The sequence below is a fragment of the Tachysurus fulvidraco genome, chromosome 17 (genome assembly GCF_022655615.1).
Source record: "Tachysurus fulvidraco isolate hzauxx_2018 chromosome 17, HZAU_PFXX_2.0, whole genome shotgun sequence".
Lineage (NCBI taxonomy): Eukaryota > Metazoa > Chordata > Actinopteri > Siluriformes > Bagridae > Tachysurus > Tachysurus fulvidraco.
The window spans coordinates 20,765,256-20,782,433 of NC_062534.1; the positions used below are offsets into that span (position 1 = coordinate 20,765,256).

The following is a 17,178-nucleotide window of genomic DNA, read 5'->3' on the forward strand; positions in this document are numbered from 1 at the left end:
CCTATTCTCCTCCCTCCTCCTCCTCCTCCTCCTCCTCCTCCTCCTCTCCTCCTCCTCCATCCTACTCCGCCTTCTTCTTATCTTTTCCCTCCTTCTTCTCCGCCTCTTCCTCCTCCTCCTTCTTCTTCTTCTTTTTCCCTCTTCGTCCTGCCGCATCCTCCTCCTCCTTCTTCTTTCTTTCCTTCTTTCTTCTTCTTCTCCTCCTCCCTCCTTTTTCTTTAGAAGAAGAGGACAGAAAGAAACCAGTAAAAGCCCATAATAATACAATTTATTTCCCCAATATTGAACAGACTAAACCATTGTTTGTTCTTTCCCGATTCAGGGGAAATGAAGGGAAGTTAAAGTGTTTGGTGAATTTGCTCAGGCTTGGATTTTACTGAGATTAATATCCGAATGAAATAACTCAGTATGTGTCACTGGCATGCTGAGGAATGGAAGAGTAAAAGAAGTTGTTCTCCTTTTTTTAACCTCCCTCTGACTCACGAGATCGTTTTTCAGAGTAGGAGGAGCCTGTAAGCCTCCTTATAGGGGTTTGAGATGGTCTTGAACGGGAGCTCGAGCTGCGCGGTCCCACGCCTCACTTTATCACACGCTCGGTGTCTCGGACGCGCGTCACTTCGGAACGCGCTCTCCAACCTCCATCTATCCAACCATGGCGCGCGTGGAGAAATCAACAATTTGATGCTTTCAGGACTGAGAGAGAGAGAGAGAAAAAGAGAGAGAGAGAGAGAGAGAGAGAGAGAGAGAGAGAGAGAGAGAGAGAGAGAGAGAGAGAGAGAGGTGCTGCTGCGCGCGTAATCATTTTTATCTTTAACCTTTTACAACCTTCTACAATTCTTTTATTACTATTTATTCTTCCACTCAGGAGATTTTCACACCTGACATCATTTCTCTGTGGGCCATCAGGACGGATTACAGCTTGATCTTTATACATACAGACAGATCTTCGCACCTCTACGACCGGCTCTAACAACATCACCACGACCGGAGCGTTTAACGGAAAGCGTCACATTTTAGCGCCTACATCCTTCGCCTCGTCCTTACAGAACTTCAACAGGCAAGTAACACCAATAAACCTTTTATTCCTTTTATTATTAGTAGTAGTAATATTATTATTCCTTCTAACCTGCCATTCTGCGCAGCTGTCTGGGGCTCAATTCCAATTCTTTTCCCCCTTTTTTTTTGGAAGATATAGTGCACTACATAGGGTGTAGGACGCTGTTTATTCCTCCCCCGTGTAGTGCACTTGGACAGGGAGCACGCAGTGGGTTGAGATCCAACCTCTCCTCTATTTATTTAGCGTTCTTTATGGGTAGCTAATTCGGATACACTGCGGTAAAAAACAAATTAGATATAAATATATATACTGCAGCAAATTGACATAAATATCGGGAGTCTTGGTGTTTTCACTGTATACCCACCTGATCCACACAGCCTGTACATACAGCAGCTATAACGCGTTAATAAACCTCTCCACAGGTGCTTGGAGTCACATCATTGAAGGGTCTGTGAAGAAAGCTGGCAAAACCAATAAATTTATAATATATATATATTATCCCTTATGTTCTCTAATGGGTTAATATCCTGAGAGTATATATTTAAGAGCTGAGAAATATTTCAAAATGTTGTAAATATGTGCAACATCCACTTAAATGAGGGTTTATGGTAAGTCGTATTTTAAGTAGGCTAGGCTAGTGTAATTAATCTTCACAGCTACGTCCCCAGTGTTGAATTAATTCTGTGTTAAATGAATACCTGCAGTGTAAAAAAAATAAATAAAAAAATGTTTGTATATTCATTTATATTCCTGAGTCCTTGGTACTGTATAACATGGAGCGACTCTAAATTCATAGAGTATTTATGGCTGGAAGATGGATATCCATTCTACATTAAAGCTTTTTCAGAGTCATGTGCAATTACACACTTATCATGCATGTTTAATCAAATAATATATGACAGATGCTAGTTTACGCTTCTGTATGTTATTTAACCACTGATTTATTTACTGATATTTTGTTTCCCCTCAGCTGCCCCTTTGCCGATGGGCTCCGAATCAGACTGCATTGTCTAAATGAAGTTCCTCCGCCATGCAATGTTCCTGGAAGGCTGTGATTCTGCTCGGCCTGGCGTCAATCGCGATCCAGTACACGGCGATAAGGACTTTCACATCCGAGCCCTTTCAGATCTGTCCTGTGCCGAGCTTTGTTAACTGCAGCCTGGGTCAGGAAGTGGAGACTTTCGAGCGCTTTTGTGACGACTTCCCTTATTTCCAGTACAATGCCTCCAGAGCAAAGACTCACATTTTGATTCTAGCCACAACTCGCAGCGGCTCGTCTTTCGCCGGACAGCTCTTCAACCAGCACATGGACGTGTTCTATTTATTCGAGCCACTATATCACGTCCAGCATGCCCTGCTTCCTCACCTCACTCACAGCAGGTATGCTATAGATCGCAGGGTGATGCTCGGAGCGAGCCGCGACCTTTTGCGCAGCTTATACCACTGCGACCTGTATTTCTTGGAGAGCTACATCAAACCTCTCCCTGCAAATCACAGCACAGATAAGCTTTTCCGGCGAGGAGCGAGTCGTGCACTTTGCACTCCGCCTGCCTGTGATGCTTTCAACCTCAATGAGGTGACTATAGAAGAGGGGGAGTGTGTGAGAAAGTGCACTCTACTCAACCTGACCCTGGCAGCCGAGTCCTGCCGAGAAAGGAGACACGTGGCGATCAAGACGGTGCGAATCCCAGAAGTTGGCGATCTCCGAGCTCTAGTGGAGGATCCACGGCTCAATCTGAAGGTTGTCCATCTGGTTAGGGACCCACGGGGCATCTTGGCATCAAGGATCGAGACTTTTAGAGATACCTATCGCCTCTGGAGGATCTGGAGGGCCACAGGGCGCAAACCATACAATCTCGACCTGAGCCAGATCACCACGGTGTGTGACGACATCTTTCATTCCATCAACACAGGATCTGAGCGTCCAGCATGGCTTCGCGGCCGCTACATGTTGGTGCGCTACGAGGATTTAGCGCGCCAGCCTCTTCAAAAGACCCGTGAGATCTACAACTTCCTTGGATTGACCATAGATAAAGGGGTGGAGGAGTGGATTCGAAATAACACCAGAGGAAGCAACGACAGTATGGCGAAGCATAAATACGGTACTCTGAGGGACTCGGCTGCCAACGCCGAGAGCTGGAGGCTCAAGCTCTCGCACGACATAGTCGAATACACACAGACGGTGTGTCAGCAGGTTTTAGACGAGCTCGGCTACAGAGCTGTGAACTCGCCGGAGGAGCTCAAGAACTTGTCCCTTTCACTGATTGAGGACAAGACCTTTGCCCCTTTTTTGTAGCGAGCGCTCACACCTACAACTATTTTTCTACCCTTCAACTGTTGCCTTAAATTCGACACGTTTTGCACTATGAACTTGAGAAAAAAAACGCTCACAGTCACACAGTCTGAACAGCACAAAAGCAAACAAACAAACCAAAAGATTCACTTCAGCCTGGAGTCAACCTGAGGATGAAAATGCCAGACGCACTCATTATGTTTTTGTCCCTATGAAGTCCCTGTATCCAAACCATTGCTTTGATAAAGGTGAATGTTTATGGATGGAGAACACAAAAACACATCCCTGTGCTAAACAGGGCTCTGAAACGGTAACACCATGCAATAAACCTGTGAATGTCGCAGTCTCATTTTCTCAGCATTTCCTTAATTACTACTGTCTCAAAATAAAACACCAAAGTACAGCGCTACTGTAACCGAGGACAAACCGAGGTCTTATTATTTTTTTTCTCTCCCAAAATGCATTGCTCGTTTATTCTGCATTAATGCACTGTAGGCGTTTTATGAAAAATCATATTTTTTCTTCATTTCTTGTGACTTGTATCAGGAGGATTAGAGAATCCACGCTGCATATTTACACAGTGCTGCTGATGTAAACAGTTGAGTATCAGTAGAGATCTCTAACAGACACAACGCAAACACCAAATCCCACATTAGATGTCTAGCAATTATTTGTGCAAATAAAAAACAACCCTTTTTATATAGGCTACATCGAATAAATCTAGATTTTTAATTCGGTTACAAATGACCATCAGAAATGACACAAAATCCACAAATTTATTATACTCATTATATTTCTTATTAAATAAAAATAGTGATAATCTACAAGTAAGGCTAAGCTATAAACTTATCAACAACAACAACAACAACAACAACAACAACAACAACAATAATAATAATAAAATAATAATACAATAATAATAATAATAATAATAAATAAAAATAATTACAAATAATTAATTAATTAATTAATTATTAAAGTAATTATTATAATTACCTGAAATTTCCACTAACACTATATCCTATAATAATAATAATAATAATAATAATAATAATAATAATAATAATAATAATTATTATTATTATTATTATTATTATTATTATTATAGGATATAGTGTTAGTGGAAATTTCAGGAATAAAAATCTCCAAGACATTAATAATTAGACAGATTTTTATCATTGTACATGTTTAATGCATTAATGAACCTTACATTTGACCAAATATTACCAAATAATAAATCTGTGCTGATGAGAGTGGAATTAATGTCCAAAATACATGAATAACATGACTGAACTCCGTCTGTATTTCGTCTCATTCAAGTTTCTTTCCCTGTAAAATGTGTGAGGAAATTATATATATATATATATATATATATATATATATATATATATATATATATATATATATATATATATATATTTAAAATAAACACGCGACAGACACATCTGTAAAATACAGAATTGCTTTTAATTGTAGAATACAGCATCAATTTAGCAAAAATAGTTCTATAATAGACAAAAGAATCGACTTTTCTACAGTTCAGTTTCGAGTAACAGAGCCTCCGACACAAACAGGTCACTCATTACAATCATGGGGACGGATAAAGAGGAGACATGAACAGGAAGGAGCATGCGACACGGCATGACCGGCTAGGAACTGTGCAGACGGAAATAAGAATAGAAAAGAAAAGCACACACGTAGCTGAGAGATAAAAGAAAGAAAAAAAAAAGAAAAAAGAAAGAAAGAAAGAAAAAAGACTGCAGTAGACGGGAGAAAATACAGGAAAATGGATTGCTGTTGAACTTGTAGCTTTAAAACTCTCACCGTTCTACATCCTGTAACTACATCTCACACCACATGCTCTACCTGATTTCTCTTACACTTCTATAGGATGCTTAATGAAGCCCAAAATAAAACAGCTAAGATTCCCAAAACAAATTTCTCTCCCGAATTAAACATGGTCTAGAGTTACAGCGAAACAGCGTCAGTGTGGTGTCCTGTAAACGTGCCAGGACAGAATTAGCTGATAAAACCTGACACAATATTCATGACGTGACGTTGTTGAGCGGTTCTTGGGATGTAGAATGAGGTCGTTTCCTGTTAGAAGTAATAGCAGACGAACGCAGGGGCAATTTAATGAATTACAAATCGATGGTCTAGAAAGTCGTAGATCCGCATGTTGACCCGTAACGAAAGATTTCGGCTACTACGGTTCGTTGCTCTCATGCTTACTTTTTGACACTTTAATCCATCAAACCCGAGACAAGGACAGGTGAGGGTTACGGGACTTGTGTTAGAACCCAGCAGTGGTTGTTTGCTGAGGCTGTTGACTTGTTAACAGCTCATAACTTTTTACATTAGGAGTCTAGCAATTATTTGTGCAAATATAAATAACTGGCAACCTCTTTAAAAAACAGGCTACACCGAATACATCTAGATTTTTTACTTCAGGTTATGAATCACATCCATCAGAAATGAACTAAAATAATCCCCCAAACCGTAACGGTAATGGGATTAGACGGATCGACTATCGACAGGTAAGACGTCGGTCTTTGCGGGGGGTTGAAAAGCCGAGACTAAAAAAAAAAAAAAAGCCGCGTCGTTGCATTAATGCAGGATATGGAATATAAAAGAGTGCTTGAATCTTTCTCCTCTCCTCATAACGTCTCTGGGGGATGAAACCAAAAGGCAGAAAGTCGTTGGGTAGCATTTTGGTTATGAGCTGTGGAGCTCCCTTGTCATACATAAAGATGTTATTTGAGTCTGAAAAGCATCCCTGGGTCTTTATTGTGCGTGTGTGTTTAAATTCATGGTGACGTTGCACTTTCCAAGCGTTAGCAATAAATAGCACTGCGCTTTGGCTTGTGTTCTTCATATTCTGGAATTTCCAAGCATCAGTCTGAGCTAATTATCATTCATCCCTGATAAAAGTAGTTCCTAGCAGCAGGCTGATTGTGTAACGGTAGTGAAATGTTTGAAGATTTTAGACCGACGGTAATTATAAGCGTCAAAGGTGTGATTCCTGATCGCGAACATAAAACTGTGAGAATGTAAATTTTGGAGTTGTAATTATAAAGAAAGGATCGTATGTAGGACACACTTGCAGATGTACTTATCGCTGGGTCCTATAATACGAACGCCTTTGCGTACAAGTACTTTTAACAGGAAAATATCACGAGACTTTTTTTTTTTAGCTAGCCAGCCGTCAGCCGTGCTAGTCGGCTAGCTAAGTCTATGCAGGTAGAGGTAACATGATCGCAACAATAAAAAAACGAAGGATTAGATAAATTACAGTAATATGGAGATGTCTGTTGAACGGGACTGACTCTTTCGTATCAATCCACGACTGATGAAAAGCCTAGAAGTGACATTCTGTGACTCGTATTCGTTCGTCGCAAAGCTGAAAGCAAAATATCCCAATTTTTCACAATCGTACAGCATTTGTCTCCTGTGGTTCAGCGGGGAATTAGGAACCGTAAACGTTAGTGTCCCGATATTCCTTCATTCGGTCAAAGACATGAAGATACGAGACAATAAATGTGTCTGAAATGGATACCGATTTTTGTTGTTGTTGTTGTTTAAGAAAATGATCAGAGACTTTATAGGATTAGTGGGTGGTTTGTAGGATTGGGATCTGAATGTTTTTGTTTGGGTTTTGGTTTCCTGACCCAGAAGAGTCATTAAGAGTCAGATTTAGATTTGAGAGAGAGAGAGGGTTAGAGGAGAGAGAGAGAGAGAGAGAGAGAGAGAGAGAGAGAGAGAGAGAGAGAGAGAGAGAGAGATCCAGTAATACTCATCTTCAGATTCACACTGTTTGGTCCTAATGTACACGTACACCATAAATTCACATTTGATCTTCTTTCTAAGGATTAGATTTAGAATTCATAAGGGATATGTGATTTTATGTCTCCTCAAAAAGTCGTGTCCCTCAGCACTAATATCACAAAGCAAAAGTAAAGAAACCAAATAAACATTTTCTTTTTAGACAAATAAAGAGTATAGGAGAGCCCAATCATCAGACACAGACCAGCAGTAAACGCAGAAGTTGCCCCTTTTTGCCCTTTTTTTATTTTGTAGTACTAGCAGTGTTTGTAACGTCAGGCGCAAGAGGGCAACTTCGGTATAAAACAGAAAAACAGGGATCGGTGTCTTGTACTGTTTGGTAATGCTTACACCCCACCAAGTGACCACACACCTGCTCAGACAGTAACGGAAATGTCGAAGTAAACGTGCAGCAAGCCGTCCAGCCATGCTAATCGGATTTGTCCTTCTTCTTCGTCGTGACTTTACCGGCCACGGCTGACCCGACCGCGCCGACTCCACCGGTTACCACGGAGACGCTGCCCTTGACCAATCCCACTCCCGCCGCTGGGACGCTGGTCACGGCCGCTTTGGTCAGCTCGAAGCTTTTGCTACCCACCCAGGCCACTCCTCCAAGAGTGGCACCCACCGCTCCTTTGGTCAGGTTAAAGAGGCCTCCTGTCATTCTCCAGACCACGCCCCCTTCACTCTTTGGATGGTCTTTGTCCAAATCTGGGCAGAAAAGTAGAAGAAAGTATTGATTTAATCAATGGGTTACTGATAGAGCACGTTTCATTGATTTAAATCACGGCTGTACAAACATGCTGCTGTAGCATTGGTAAAGGTTCTGGAACAATAAACCAAATTGCTTGGTTGTTAAAAGCAAAAAAGACCGTCTCCTACTTTTGAAAAATTTTAACGACATTAAATTAAAAATAAAACCGGAGCAGCAGTTTGGCTAGTAAAGTGTCAGTGAATATGGTCTGTTGGTGCGTTCAGGTCATCTCAGAAAGATACCTATTCACGAGTTGAAAGCGTTTCGTTTAAACACCACCAACACAAAGCTGTAATTACGAGCGGGAAGCTTTTTCTTTGAGCCTCAGGTCTAGGAGTTGGTGGCCATGTCAGTCAGAAAACGTTGGAAGTACGTTGGATGGAAAATCCGTTCAAGTTGAATCTCAGAAGCGAATGTCAGTTATGAGAAATTTTTTTAGAAACCTTGCTGTATTTATCATAGTTAAAAAAAAACTATTGCTTTTTTCCGCTTAAAAGCAGGGTCTCCGATTTTTGAGAAATGCTTCAGAAAACTGAGTCGGGCCGCCGAAAACTAAACAAAAATCAAAACAAAAATCAAAACAAACATGTAGCCAATGAGCAGAAAGGGGCGGGGCTTGTCAATATGCGGCGGAGAGAGTGTTCAGTGCGCATGTGTGACATTAGCAGAAAGCGGTTTTAACATCGACATGGAGGATAAAAACAAAGAAAGAAAGCAAAGAAAGGCTTACGATAAGACAAGAAGTAGGACGTGTTAATATAGGATCAGCTTTCCAGCACTGGAGAGAACTGAAGGAGCAGGAAGTTGGCCACATATTCACAGGTTGGAGTTTCCCGAGTCAATAACTCCTGAGCTAAACGCTGTTACTTCACAAATAACACCTCTTTTCTATGGTAGTAATGTAGAGAGGCAGCTACAACCGCGTTTTGTGTAGTAACGGCGTTTAGCTCAGGAGTTATTGACTCGGGAAATTCAACTTTACTTAATACGCCGAGGCGGTTTTTTCCTTCTCGATAGGTGAGTAACGTTGGTTTTGCTTTGTTACACAGAACTAATATATGCCTTTTGCTTGATTATGCTTGTGTGTCATTTTTGCTTGTTTGTTTATCTGCAATCGTATTGTTCTTCACTTCAGCTATGATAAAGACACATTTCTTTCCATTAGTTGCCTGGGTTACGTATGTATGTGTGGGTGGAGCTATCAATACAGGGGTGGGACACATTTGGGTTAGGGTGTGTTTGTTTTGTTGATTTCAAATGTCAACATTGGCTTTCAAACATCGGAGACCCCGCCTTTAAATCTAATTTCCGCCCAGCAAGAAGTTAACTTGATTCCTGAAACTCGCTCCATTTTCACTCCAACAAGCCAAAGTCGGAAACCCGGCAATAATTTCTCACAACTTCAAATCTCAGTGTCTACCAATATATCAATAGTCATGTGAAGGTGAATAAAAAACAGAGCTTTCTTTCCGCCCAACAGAAGTTAATTAGCCAGGTGATGCTAGAGCTTGCCCGTCAGTGTGACATAGAAATTTGCTTGCTGCCAAACGTAAAGGTCTGTATGACTTTGCAGCCTGCTCCCAGCTTTATAATTTCAGTATCGGCTGGTAATGAGGGGAGGGAATGAAATTATCAGCCAAAAGTTTCCAGCTTGATATTTGGACTGGAGAACAGGAGATTAAATCCTTAGCTGAAGGACAGAACAGAAATGTCACCGTCTGCATAAAAAATGCCTGTAACAGTATTGTGTTGGCTCTTTTTTTTTTTTCCTCCAGACACCAAAGTCTCACAAAACAGGAGATAATTACACAGGACATTAAGCTGTTGAGCATCTTGCATTTATAATAAAATGTCAATAAATGGCAGTAATTACTTTAACATTTCAGGCATTATTTAATATTGTTTTGTAAAATATATTCGGGGCTGTTAAGCTCGGGTGAAAAAACGAGTTAATTCCGTGTGTAATCGGGCATGAGAGAAAGCAGCATTCACACTCGGTAGCATTTAGAGACAAAAAAAAGGAAGTTGGAATACTTGTAGTATGACTGAGAGTGAAGAGCACTTGCAAGATGTGCGCTGATCCCATACAAAATCCTGCAAACTGGATGGGGAAATCCTTCGTGCCAACTGCTGTGATTCTATAACAAATCCTTGGACAACATTAAAGTGGATTTTAACTAAATCCAAAATCCGATTTTGGGAAAAATGAAAAGCAGATGGACAATTAATTTGTAATCCTTCAAGCAGTACAATGAGATATGCAGGATTTGAGGAATTGACAAGCATCCATCTATCCAGCAATCCATCCACTCAACTACCCACTCATCTAACCACTCAGTCTTAGGACTCACCGACTGGTGCCTCCTTTCAATCCTCTATCTATCCATCCATCCATCCATCTATTACCAATGGATTCAGCCATCCATCTACCATTCCTTCCACCCACCTATTCACTTTTTCAACCATTCATCCAGATAACTCACTTATTGGTCAATTCCTCCACCTCTTCCTCCCACCCACCCACCCACCCACCCACCCATATATTCATCCATCCACCCATCCACCCATGAACAAGTGACCCACCTATCCAATCCTCCACCCCTTCCACCTATCCATCCATCCATCCATCCATCCATCCATCCATCCATCCATCCATCCACTCATGACCAAGTGACCCACCTATCCAATCCTCCACCCCTTCCACCTATCCATCCATCCATCCATCCATCCATCCATCCATCCATCCAACCATGACCAAGTGACCCACCTATCCAATACTCCACCCCACCCACCCAACCATCCATCCATCCATCCATCCATGACCAAGTGACCCACCTATCCAATCCTCCACCCCACCCACCCATCCATCCATCCATCCATCCACCCACCCACCCATGACCAAGTGACCCACCCATCCAATCCGCCAACCCTTTCAACCTTTGTTCCTTCTTATACGTGACTCAATAACTTACTCACTAACTCCTCCGTTTATCCACACGCCCAATACCCCACCTTCTTAATTCCTCCAACCCATCCATCAATCCATCTAATCCTCCATCCATGACTCACTAACTCCGCCCAACACGGTACTCGGAATTCCTTCCATGTATCAAAGCAACCATTTCCAACTGAACTACCTTCCCGCTCATTTAATCCATCCACTTTACTAATTATCTGTCCATCTGTCCCTACCTACCGACTAACCCTTTCCTTGTCTATCTCTTCTTTCCTTTTGTCCAAGCATCCATTCACCTTCCACCTATCCATCCATTCTTTCTCATACTCAATTCTCGTCCATTAACATCAAATCTGGTAAACCTACCAGCATGGTGTTTCCACCAGAACACAGTCAGTTTCTCTTCAACATGCTCTTAGCCTTATTTTTCCAGAAAAAAACACAACAAAAAACCTTTTTTTAGTACAGATCTGTGAAATCTTTTGCCCTTGCATACGGTGTAATAGGCGGACCAGATGCAGTCCCACACACCTCATGAAGCAGAAGCAGCACCTTTGCTTCCATTACTTCTTCTAGTACACTAGAACAGCAGACATGTGAACCAGATTGAGCAAAGCAAAGCAAAGCACTGCACCACGAGGAGTAAAAAAAATGATATCCTCGCATGGGACTAATTTGTCCAAAAATACTGATGCAGATACCGTGTGTGTGTGTGTGTGTGTGTGTGTGCGTGGTACAAAACCAACACAGGCTGTCTGATATGTCTGATATTTACTAAAACCTTTCGTTTGATAAATAGCACGATCAACACAGCCAGAAAGAATATACTGTGCGGCTGGAGTCATCTTTATTGATCTTTCCAAACCTACATTTTTATTTTTTATATCTTTATGCACTTAAAGTGACCTCCAGACTCAACCACACGAAACGTGCATCACACACAAACACCCACTTGTATATGGGGATTTATATGGGAAAAACACACCGTTGTCTTTTTTCCTCCTTTTGCTACTTTTCTAAACTTCTACTGTCTGACACGTTAGAGCACAGAGGAAGAACTGGCGCAGTCTGCGGGAGGTCAAAGTCGTTGCACTGAGGAGAGGTGGGCCTGCTGTGTGGACGCTTCGCCGCCCTCACAAAGCTGTTTACTGCATGCAGCGAGAATGAAAGCAGCAGGCGTACGAGCTTATTGCTAATAAGTGAAGGAAGGTCAGCTCATTTGTGCATGCATCCTGTATCCCATTAGTCTTGCTTTGCTTCCATTATATTTGTAATTAGGTGTGTGAAGTGTCCTTGGGTTCTGGAAAGGAACTAAACAATCAAAAGGTGGAATATTTTGTGGTCTCTTGTCTGGAGTGAGGATTACAAGATGTGAATCTGGTTATTGTTTTAAGAAGAGATTTACCATAAAACAAACCAATGTACACTGTGCAACACTCTATTATAACAAAGCGGTTATAATAGATAAGACGGTGGCGAGAAACCCATGACACAAATCCTATGATAATTTGGGTCATTTTTAAAAAGGTGCCAATAATATTGGATCTGACTGTACAAAAGGTCTACTAACCATTTGATAAAATAGTTTTGCTTTTACATGACTGAATTATTTAAATGTAGGAAATCCGTTTCTTTTTATTTAAGCGACCCGACTGATATGCTACTTTCCTCCGTTGTCGTGATTGTTGTCATGAACTGTTCTCAGTACACAGAACAAAGGCTTTAAGGTGTGAAGGTTTGGTGAGGGAATTATTAACATGTTATTAACATTATTAACATAGTTAACGTTATGCAATACTGGTGTTTATAGAAGGAGTATCCAGCGTAGTGTTTTATATTTAGAGCTAAGCTATAAATAAGCTAAAGTTTATGCCCCCATGGGATCCTCTATGAAGCAGTGGTAATTCAAGTGGTTATGGCTCTGGGTTGCTGATCAGAAGCTCAGGGCTCAAGACTTAGCGCTGCCAAGCTGCCACTGTTGGGCCCTTGAGAAAGGCCCTTCACCCGCACTGCTCCAGTGGCACTGTATTATAGCCGCCCCTGCAAAATGACCCCAACCTCCAAAGTTGGGATAGCTCTCGCTCACTCTCACTCATTTTCTACCGCTTATCCGAACTACCTCAGGTCACGGAGAGCCTGTGCCTATCTCAGGCGTCATCGGGCAGCAAGGCAGGATACACCCTGGACGGAGTGCCAACCCATCGCATGGCACACACTCTCATTCACTCACACACTCACACACTACGGACAATTTTCCAGAGATGCCAATCAACCTACCATGCATGTCTTTGGACCGGGGGAGGAAACCGGAGTACCCGGAGGAAACCCCCAAGGCACGGGGAGAACATGCAAACTCCACACACACAAGGCGGAGGTGGGAATCGAACCCCCAACCCTGGAGGTGTGAGGCGAACGTGCTAACCGCTAAGCCACCGTGCCCAGTTGTGATAGCTAAAGAAAGAATTTCTACAGAGATAAATGTAGTAATAACCAATAAAAATATAAGGTGGTGTTGGTTGAGTAATGAAAACTGTGATGAAATTGTTGTAGTGTTTCAGTTAGCTTTAGGGATCTTTGACTGAAACTAAAAACCGAAAGATCTTATATTAAATTCTTTATATTAGTAAAATTTAACGTCGACCTTTAGTGTTACTGAGTGACGAAGCATATACTCTGTGTGCTCTGTGTGTTCAACTAGCTGGTTATATCCACCGCCACTAAAAAAAAAAAATCAATATGAAGTCAAATCGATATGAAATGTCACCGCACACAGGCATGGATAATGTCATTTACTGCATACTGTACAAGGAAGCGTTAATACATGACCTCCTCGGTGCGCATCTTACGCTCTGATTTATTCCGACATGGAAATCAGAGCTTTGACGGGAAGAGAAAACTTTTAGGTGGAAATGAATCAATATTAAATATGGTCACCTTCATTGCAATTCACACTGCTATAGGGTGACGCCTGAACAGAGAGAGGTCGGAATATAGGGGTGAAATAATCAAGACAGTGTATGTAACTGTGACTAATAGCAGAAATGAGCGAGAGAGAGAGAGAGAGAGAGAGAGAGAGAGAGAGAGAGAGAGAGAGAGAGAGAGAGATTTCCTTAATGATGGATGGTTTCTGTAGATCTGTGCTGTTACTCTAGCAAGCCGTAAAACACAGCACTGTGTCTCCAGGTCTCTAGGAACTGGATAACTGCTACTATTTCTCTCTCTCTCTCTCTCTCTCTCTCTCTCTCTCTCTCTCTCTCTCTCTCTCTCTCTCTCTCTCTCTCTCTCTCCCTCTCCCTCTCCCATTTCTGGTGCCAGAGAGATGTGACTCGGTTGCACTCGCTCTCACACCTGCACTCCTGCAAACTAGCTAACTCGGAGCGCTCGGGCTTAATAAGCGTTAATGATGCATTGGGCCCCGTACCGGCTGCAGCTCGACACACTGAAAGTTAAAGAGGGTTAGTGAGAGACACACAGGCTCGAGTTCACACAGAGCAGCACACACACTCTCAACAACACGGAAAAGAATGAAAATATGCTGTCCATCATCTATAATGAAGGGAGAAAAGGAGGAAGGGAGGGAGGGAGGGAGGGAGGGAGGGAGGGGGGGTGGAAGGATGGTTGGATGGAAGGACGGAAGAAAGGAAGGAAGGAAGGAAGGAAGGAAGGAAGGAAGGAAGGAAGGAAGGAAGGAAAAGAGAAATTAGAAAAAGGGAACAAAGTAAGGAAAGGAATGGGAGGGGCAGACAAAGACAAAACAGATAAGAAAAAGGATAAATGAAATGGAGACAAAAGGGGGGAGTAAGAAAGGAAGGAAGAAAAAGGTAAAGAAAAAACGATGAAAGAAAATGGGGGACTAAAAAGAAGGAATAAAAGAGGGAAAGGGGGGGACAAGAAAGAAGGTAGGAAGGGGGGAAACCAGGACAGGAAGGAAGGTACGAAGGAGGGAAACCAGGACAGACAGACAGACAGGAAGGAAGGAAGGAAGAAAGAAAGGGAAAGGAGGACAGGAAGAAGAGAAAGAACTGATTAAGATAGAATTACAGAAGAAAGAGGTCTGGAAATATGGAATAAGAAGAAGAAGTGATGATCAGAAACACATGATGCTCAGACATGTAGGAGACGAAGAAGAGTGGAAGAGAAACTGCAGCATTTATCTCCCTCTTTCCAGCTTGTTTCCAGCTGAGGAGCTGAAACCCTTCCTGTGCTTGTTCATGTCCTGTGGGGCTGTAATTAGCGAACACATTCGAATCAGTAACAAGAACACCTCAATTTCTCAGACTACAACACACGTACACACACGTACACACACGCACACACACGTACACACACCTAACCATTTCCTTCCTGCCCTGCAGCGCCCAGTTTGCTCCTCCACAAGGAAGCTTTAGAATCGATCGAATTCTGCAGCAAAGCGGAAAACTACCGAGCAAGAGCGGTGGCATTTACAGCTCAGATGAAAAGGCCACAACATTCTTCAACATGTTTTTAGGAACAGAAACGTGCAGATGTTCAGGAGTTGCCGTCATTCACATGACACCGGCAGAGTAAATGTGTGTAACAAGTGTGAGGCGTGTTTACTCCACCCATGTCATGTTGAGGGTTATTATTATTATTATTATTATTATTATTATTATTATTATTATTATTATTATTATATGAAATAAATAAATAAATAAATAATGCTTATTATTTAAATAAAAGGAAAAATACAACAACAACAACAATAATAATAATAATAATAATAATAATAATAATAATAATAATGATAATAATAATAATAATAATAATAATAATACAAAGCTCTGCTGGTTTTAAGGAGTTTGAAGTGCCAAGTAGAAGATGTATTAAGTGTTAAGCAATGCTTTTAATTTTTAATAACGGAATGAATCGTCCATGTCGCTCTCTTCCTTACAGTAAATCTTAATCTACTGTAAAGCAAAACCTAGAACCTGAATTCAGGTTCTCCACAGAGTTAAATCCAAAACGAGAGGAAAGTGGAGGAAACGCCGTAGCATGCTTAACATTTCCACAAGCTTTTCATGCACGTCTAGATCCTGCTGCGCTGATATCATCAAACTCCCAGCAGGAAGGGCAGACGATAGCCGAGAGTTGGAAACAAAAGAAAATTACTTAATGAGAAAAAAGGAGGAAAAAATAAATGGTTTGATGTTAAGATCTAATCAGCTACTTGTAAGATGGAGAAACAGTGGTGTGGCTTAGTGTTGTAGATGAGGTGCTGACTATATAGTGTGATGTAGTTTACAACAATATTGATATAGTACACAGGAAAGGACAAGTGCTCATGCTCATGCTAGCGTAGCAGACATGGCATAATAAACTACGGTGAAGTAGTGGCGAGCTAGCATTTATACATTCTTACAAGACTTAAAAAGACACTATACAAACAAAAACAACAACAACAAAAGAGACAAAAGAAAATGAAATTAGGTTCAGAAAATTATTATTGTTTTCCATTCAAAACGAAAAATGACAAAAAATGAAACCCAATGGAAAACAAAATTTTTATATTTTGATATCAATTTTTATATCAAATGTAAAACAAATACAAGCCTAAAGTTTTGACAAAAGTTGGCTGTATTGCTTGGAATGATTCGTTTTTTGTGACGCTTTTATAAGAATGAAAGATCCATGTCATGTGACTGTAACACTGCTAAAATGAAAGAGGGTTTGTTTTACCTACTTCAAATAAAAACCAGGTTAAAGATTAAAACTAACCTGGACAAAATCTGAACTAGCGAGCTAGCTTAATATGTTCAGACAGAGCGGACGACTTTAGACGACTTAAAAGATACTAAACAAACTCAAAAACATTATTATTATTATTATTATTATTATTATTATTAGTAGTAGTAGTAGTAGTAGTAGTAGTAGTAGCATTTTCCTATTAAATAAATAACTGTTTATTTATTTAAATATTTATTTATTATAATAAAAGAAAAATATCACTAATAATAATAATAATAATAATTATTATTATTATAATCATACTAATGTTTCTGATGTTTTTTTTATTATAGAACAGATTTTTATAATACAAATAAACAAAAACAAATAAATTAATTAACATTTATTTGATTTACATTTTTATCTATTTGAAATTAAAGGAACTACTACAGTCATAATATTACTACTACTAATAATAATGTTTTTGATGTTTTTATATATATATATATTTTACTATATTTTTCTTATCAAACTGGATTTGGATCATTCTTACTGTTCTTAGTTCATTCAGAACAACAAATAAAAAAAAAATACGACAGAAAATAAATAAA

The 17,178-nt window shown here is 40.6% G+C and overlaps 2 protein-coding genes and 1 long non-coding RNA gene across 5 annotated transcripts in view; 1 reads left to right on the top strand and 2 right to left on the bottom strand.

Moving 5' to 3' along the window:
• The window catches only part of LOC113635622, a 42,921-nt gene extending 41,400 nt beyond the window's left edge, over positions 1-1,521 (bottom strand). The window contains exon 1 of the long non-coding RNA XR_003438866.2: positions 1,422-1,521. This is a non-coding gene — a long non-coding RNA (uncharacterized LOC113635622). The remainder of the gene's footprint in view (positions 1-1,421) is intronic.
• chst1 (carbohydrate (keratan sulfate Gal-6) sulfotransferase 1) lies at positions 342-3,693 on the top strand. The gene is made up of 3 exons (XM_027135159.2): positions 342-780; positions 866-1,057; positions 2,028-3,693. Exon 3 carries the CDS (start codon positions 2,088-2,090, stop codon positions 3,351-3,353), a length of 1,266 nt encoding a protein of 421 aa, XP_026990960.1. The 5' UTR covers positions 342-780; positions 866-1,057; positions 2,028-2,087; the 3' UTR covers positions 3,354-3,693.
• Positions 3,694-4,798: 1,105 nt separating this feature from the next.
• The window catches only part of zgc:101566 (Transmembrane protein 263-B-like), a 53,332-nt gene continuing 40,952 nt past the window's right edge, over positions 4,799-17,178 (bottom strand). For all 3 annotated transcript variants that reach the window (XM_027135517.2, XM_027135516.2, XM_027135515.2), the window contains one exon: positions 4,799-7,883. In XM_027135517.2, coding sequence (XP_026991318.1) covers positions 7,603-7,883 — 281 coding nt within the window. In that variant the 3' untranslated portion in view covers positions 4,799-7,602. The remainder of the gene's footprint in view (positions 7,884-17,178) is intronic.

What these genes read in the sequence shown, in the direction of transcription:
- chst1 (XM_027135159.2), top strand. Translation starts at nt 2,088, where the DNA reads ATGCAATGTTCCTGGAAGGCTGTGATTCTGCTCGGCCTGGCGTCAATC.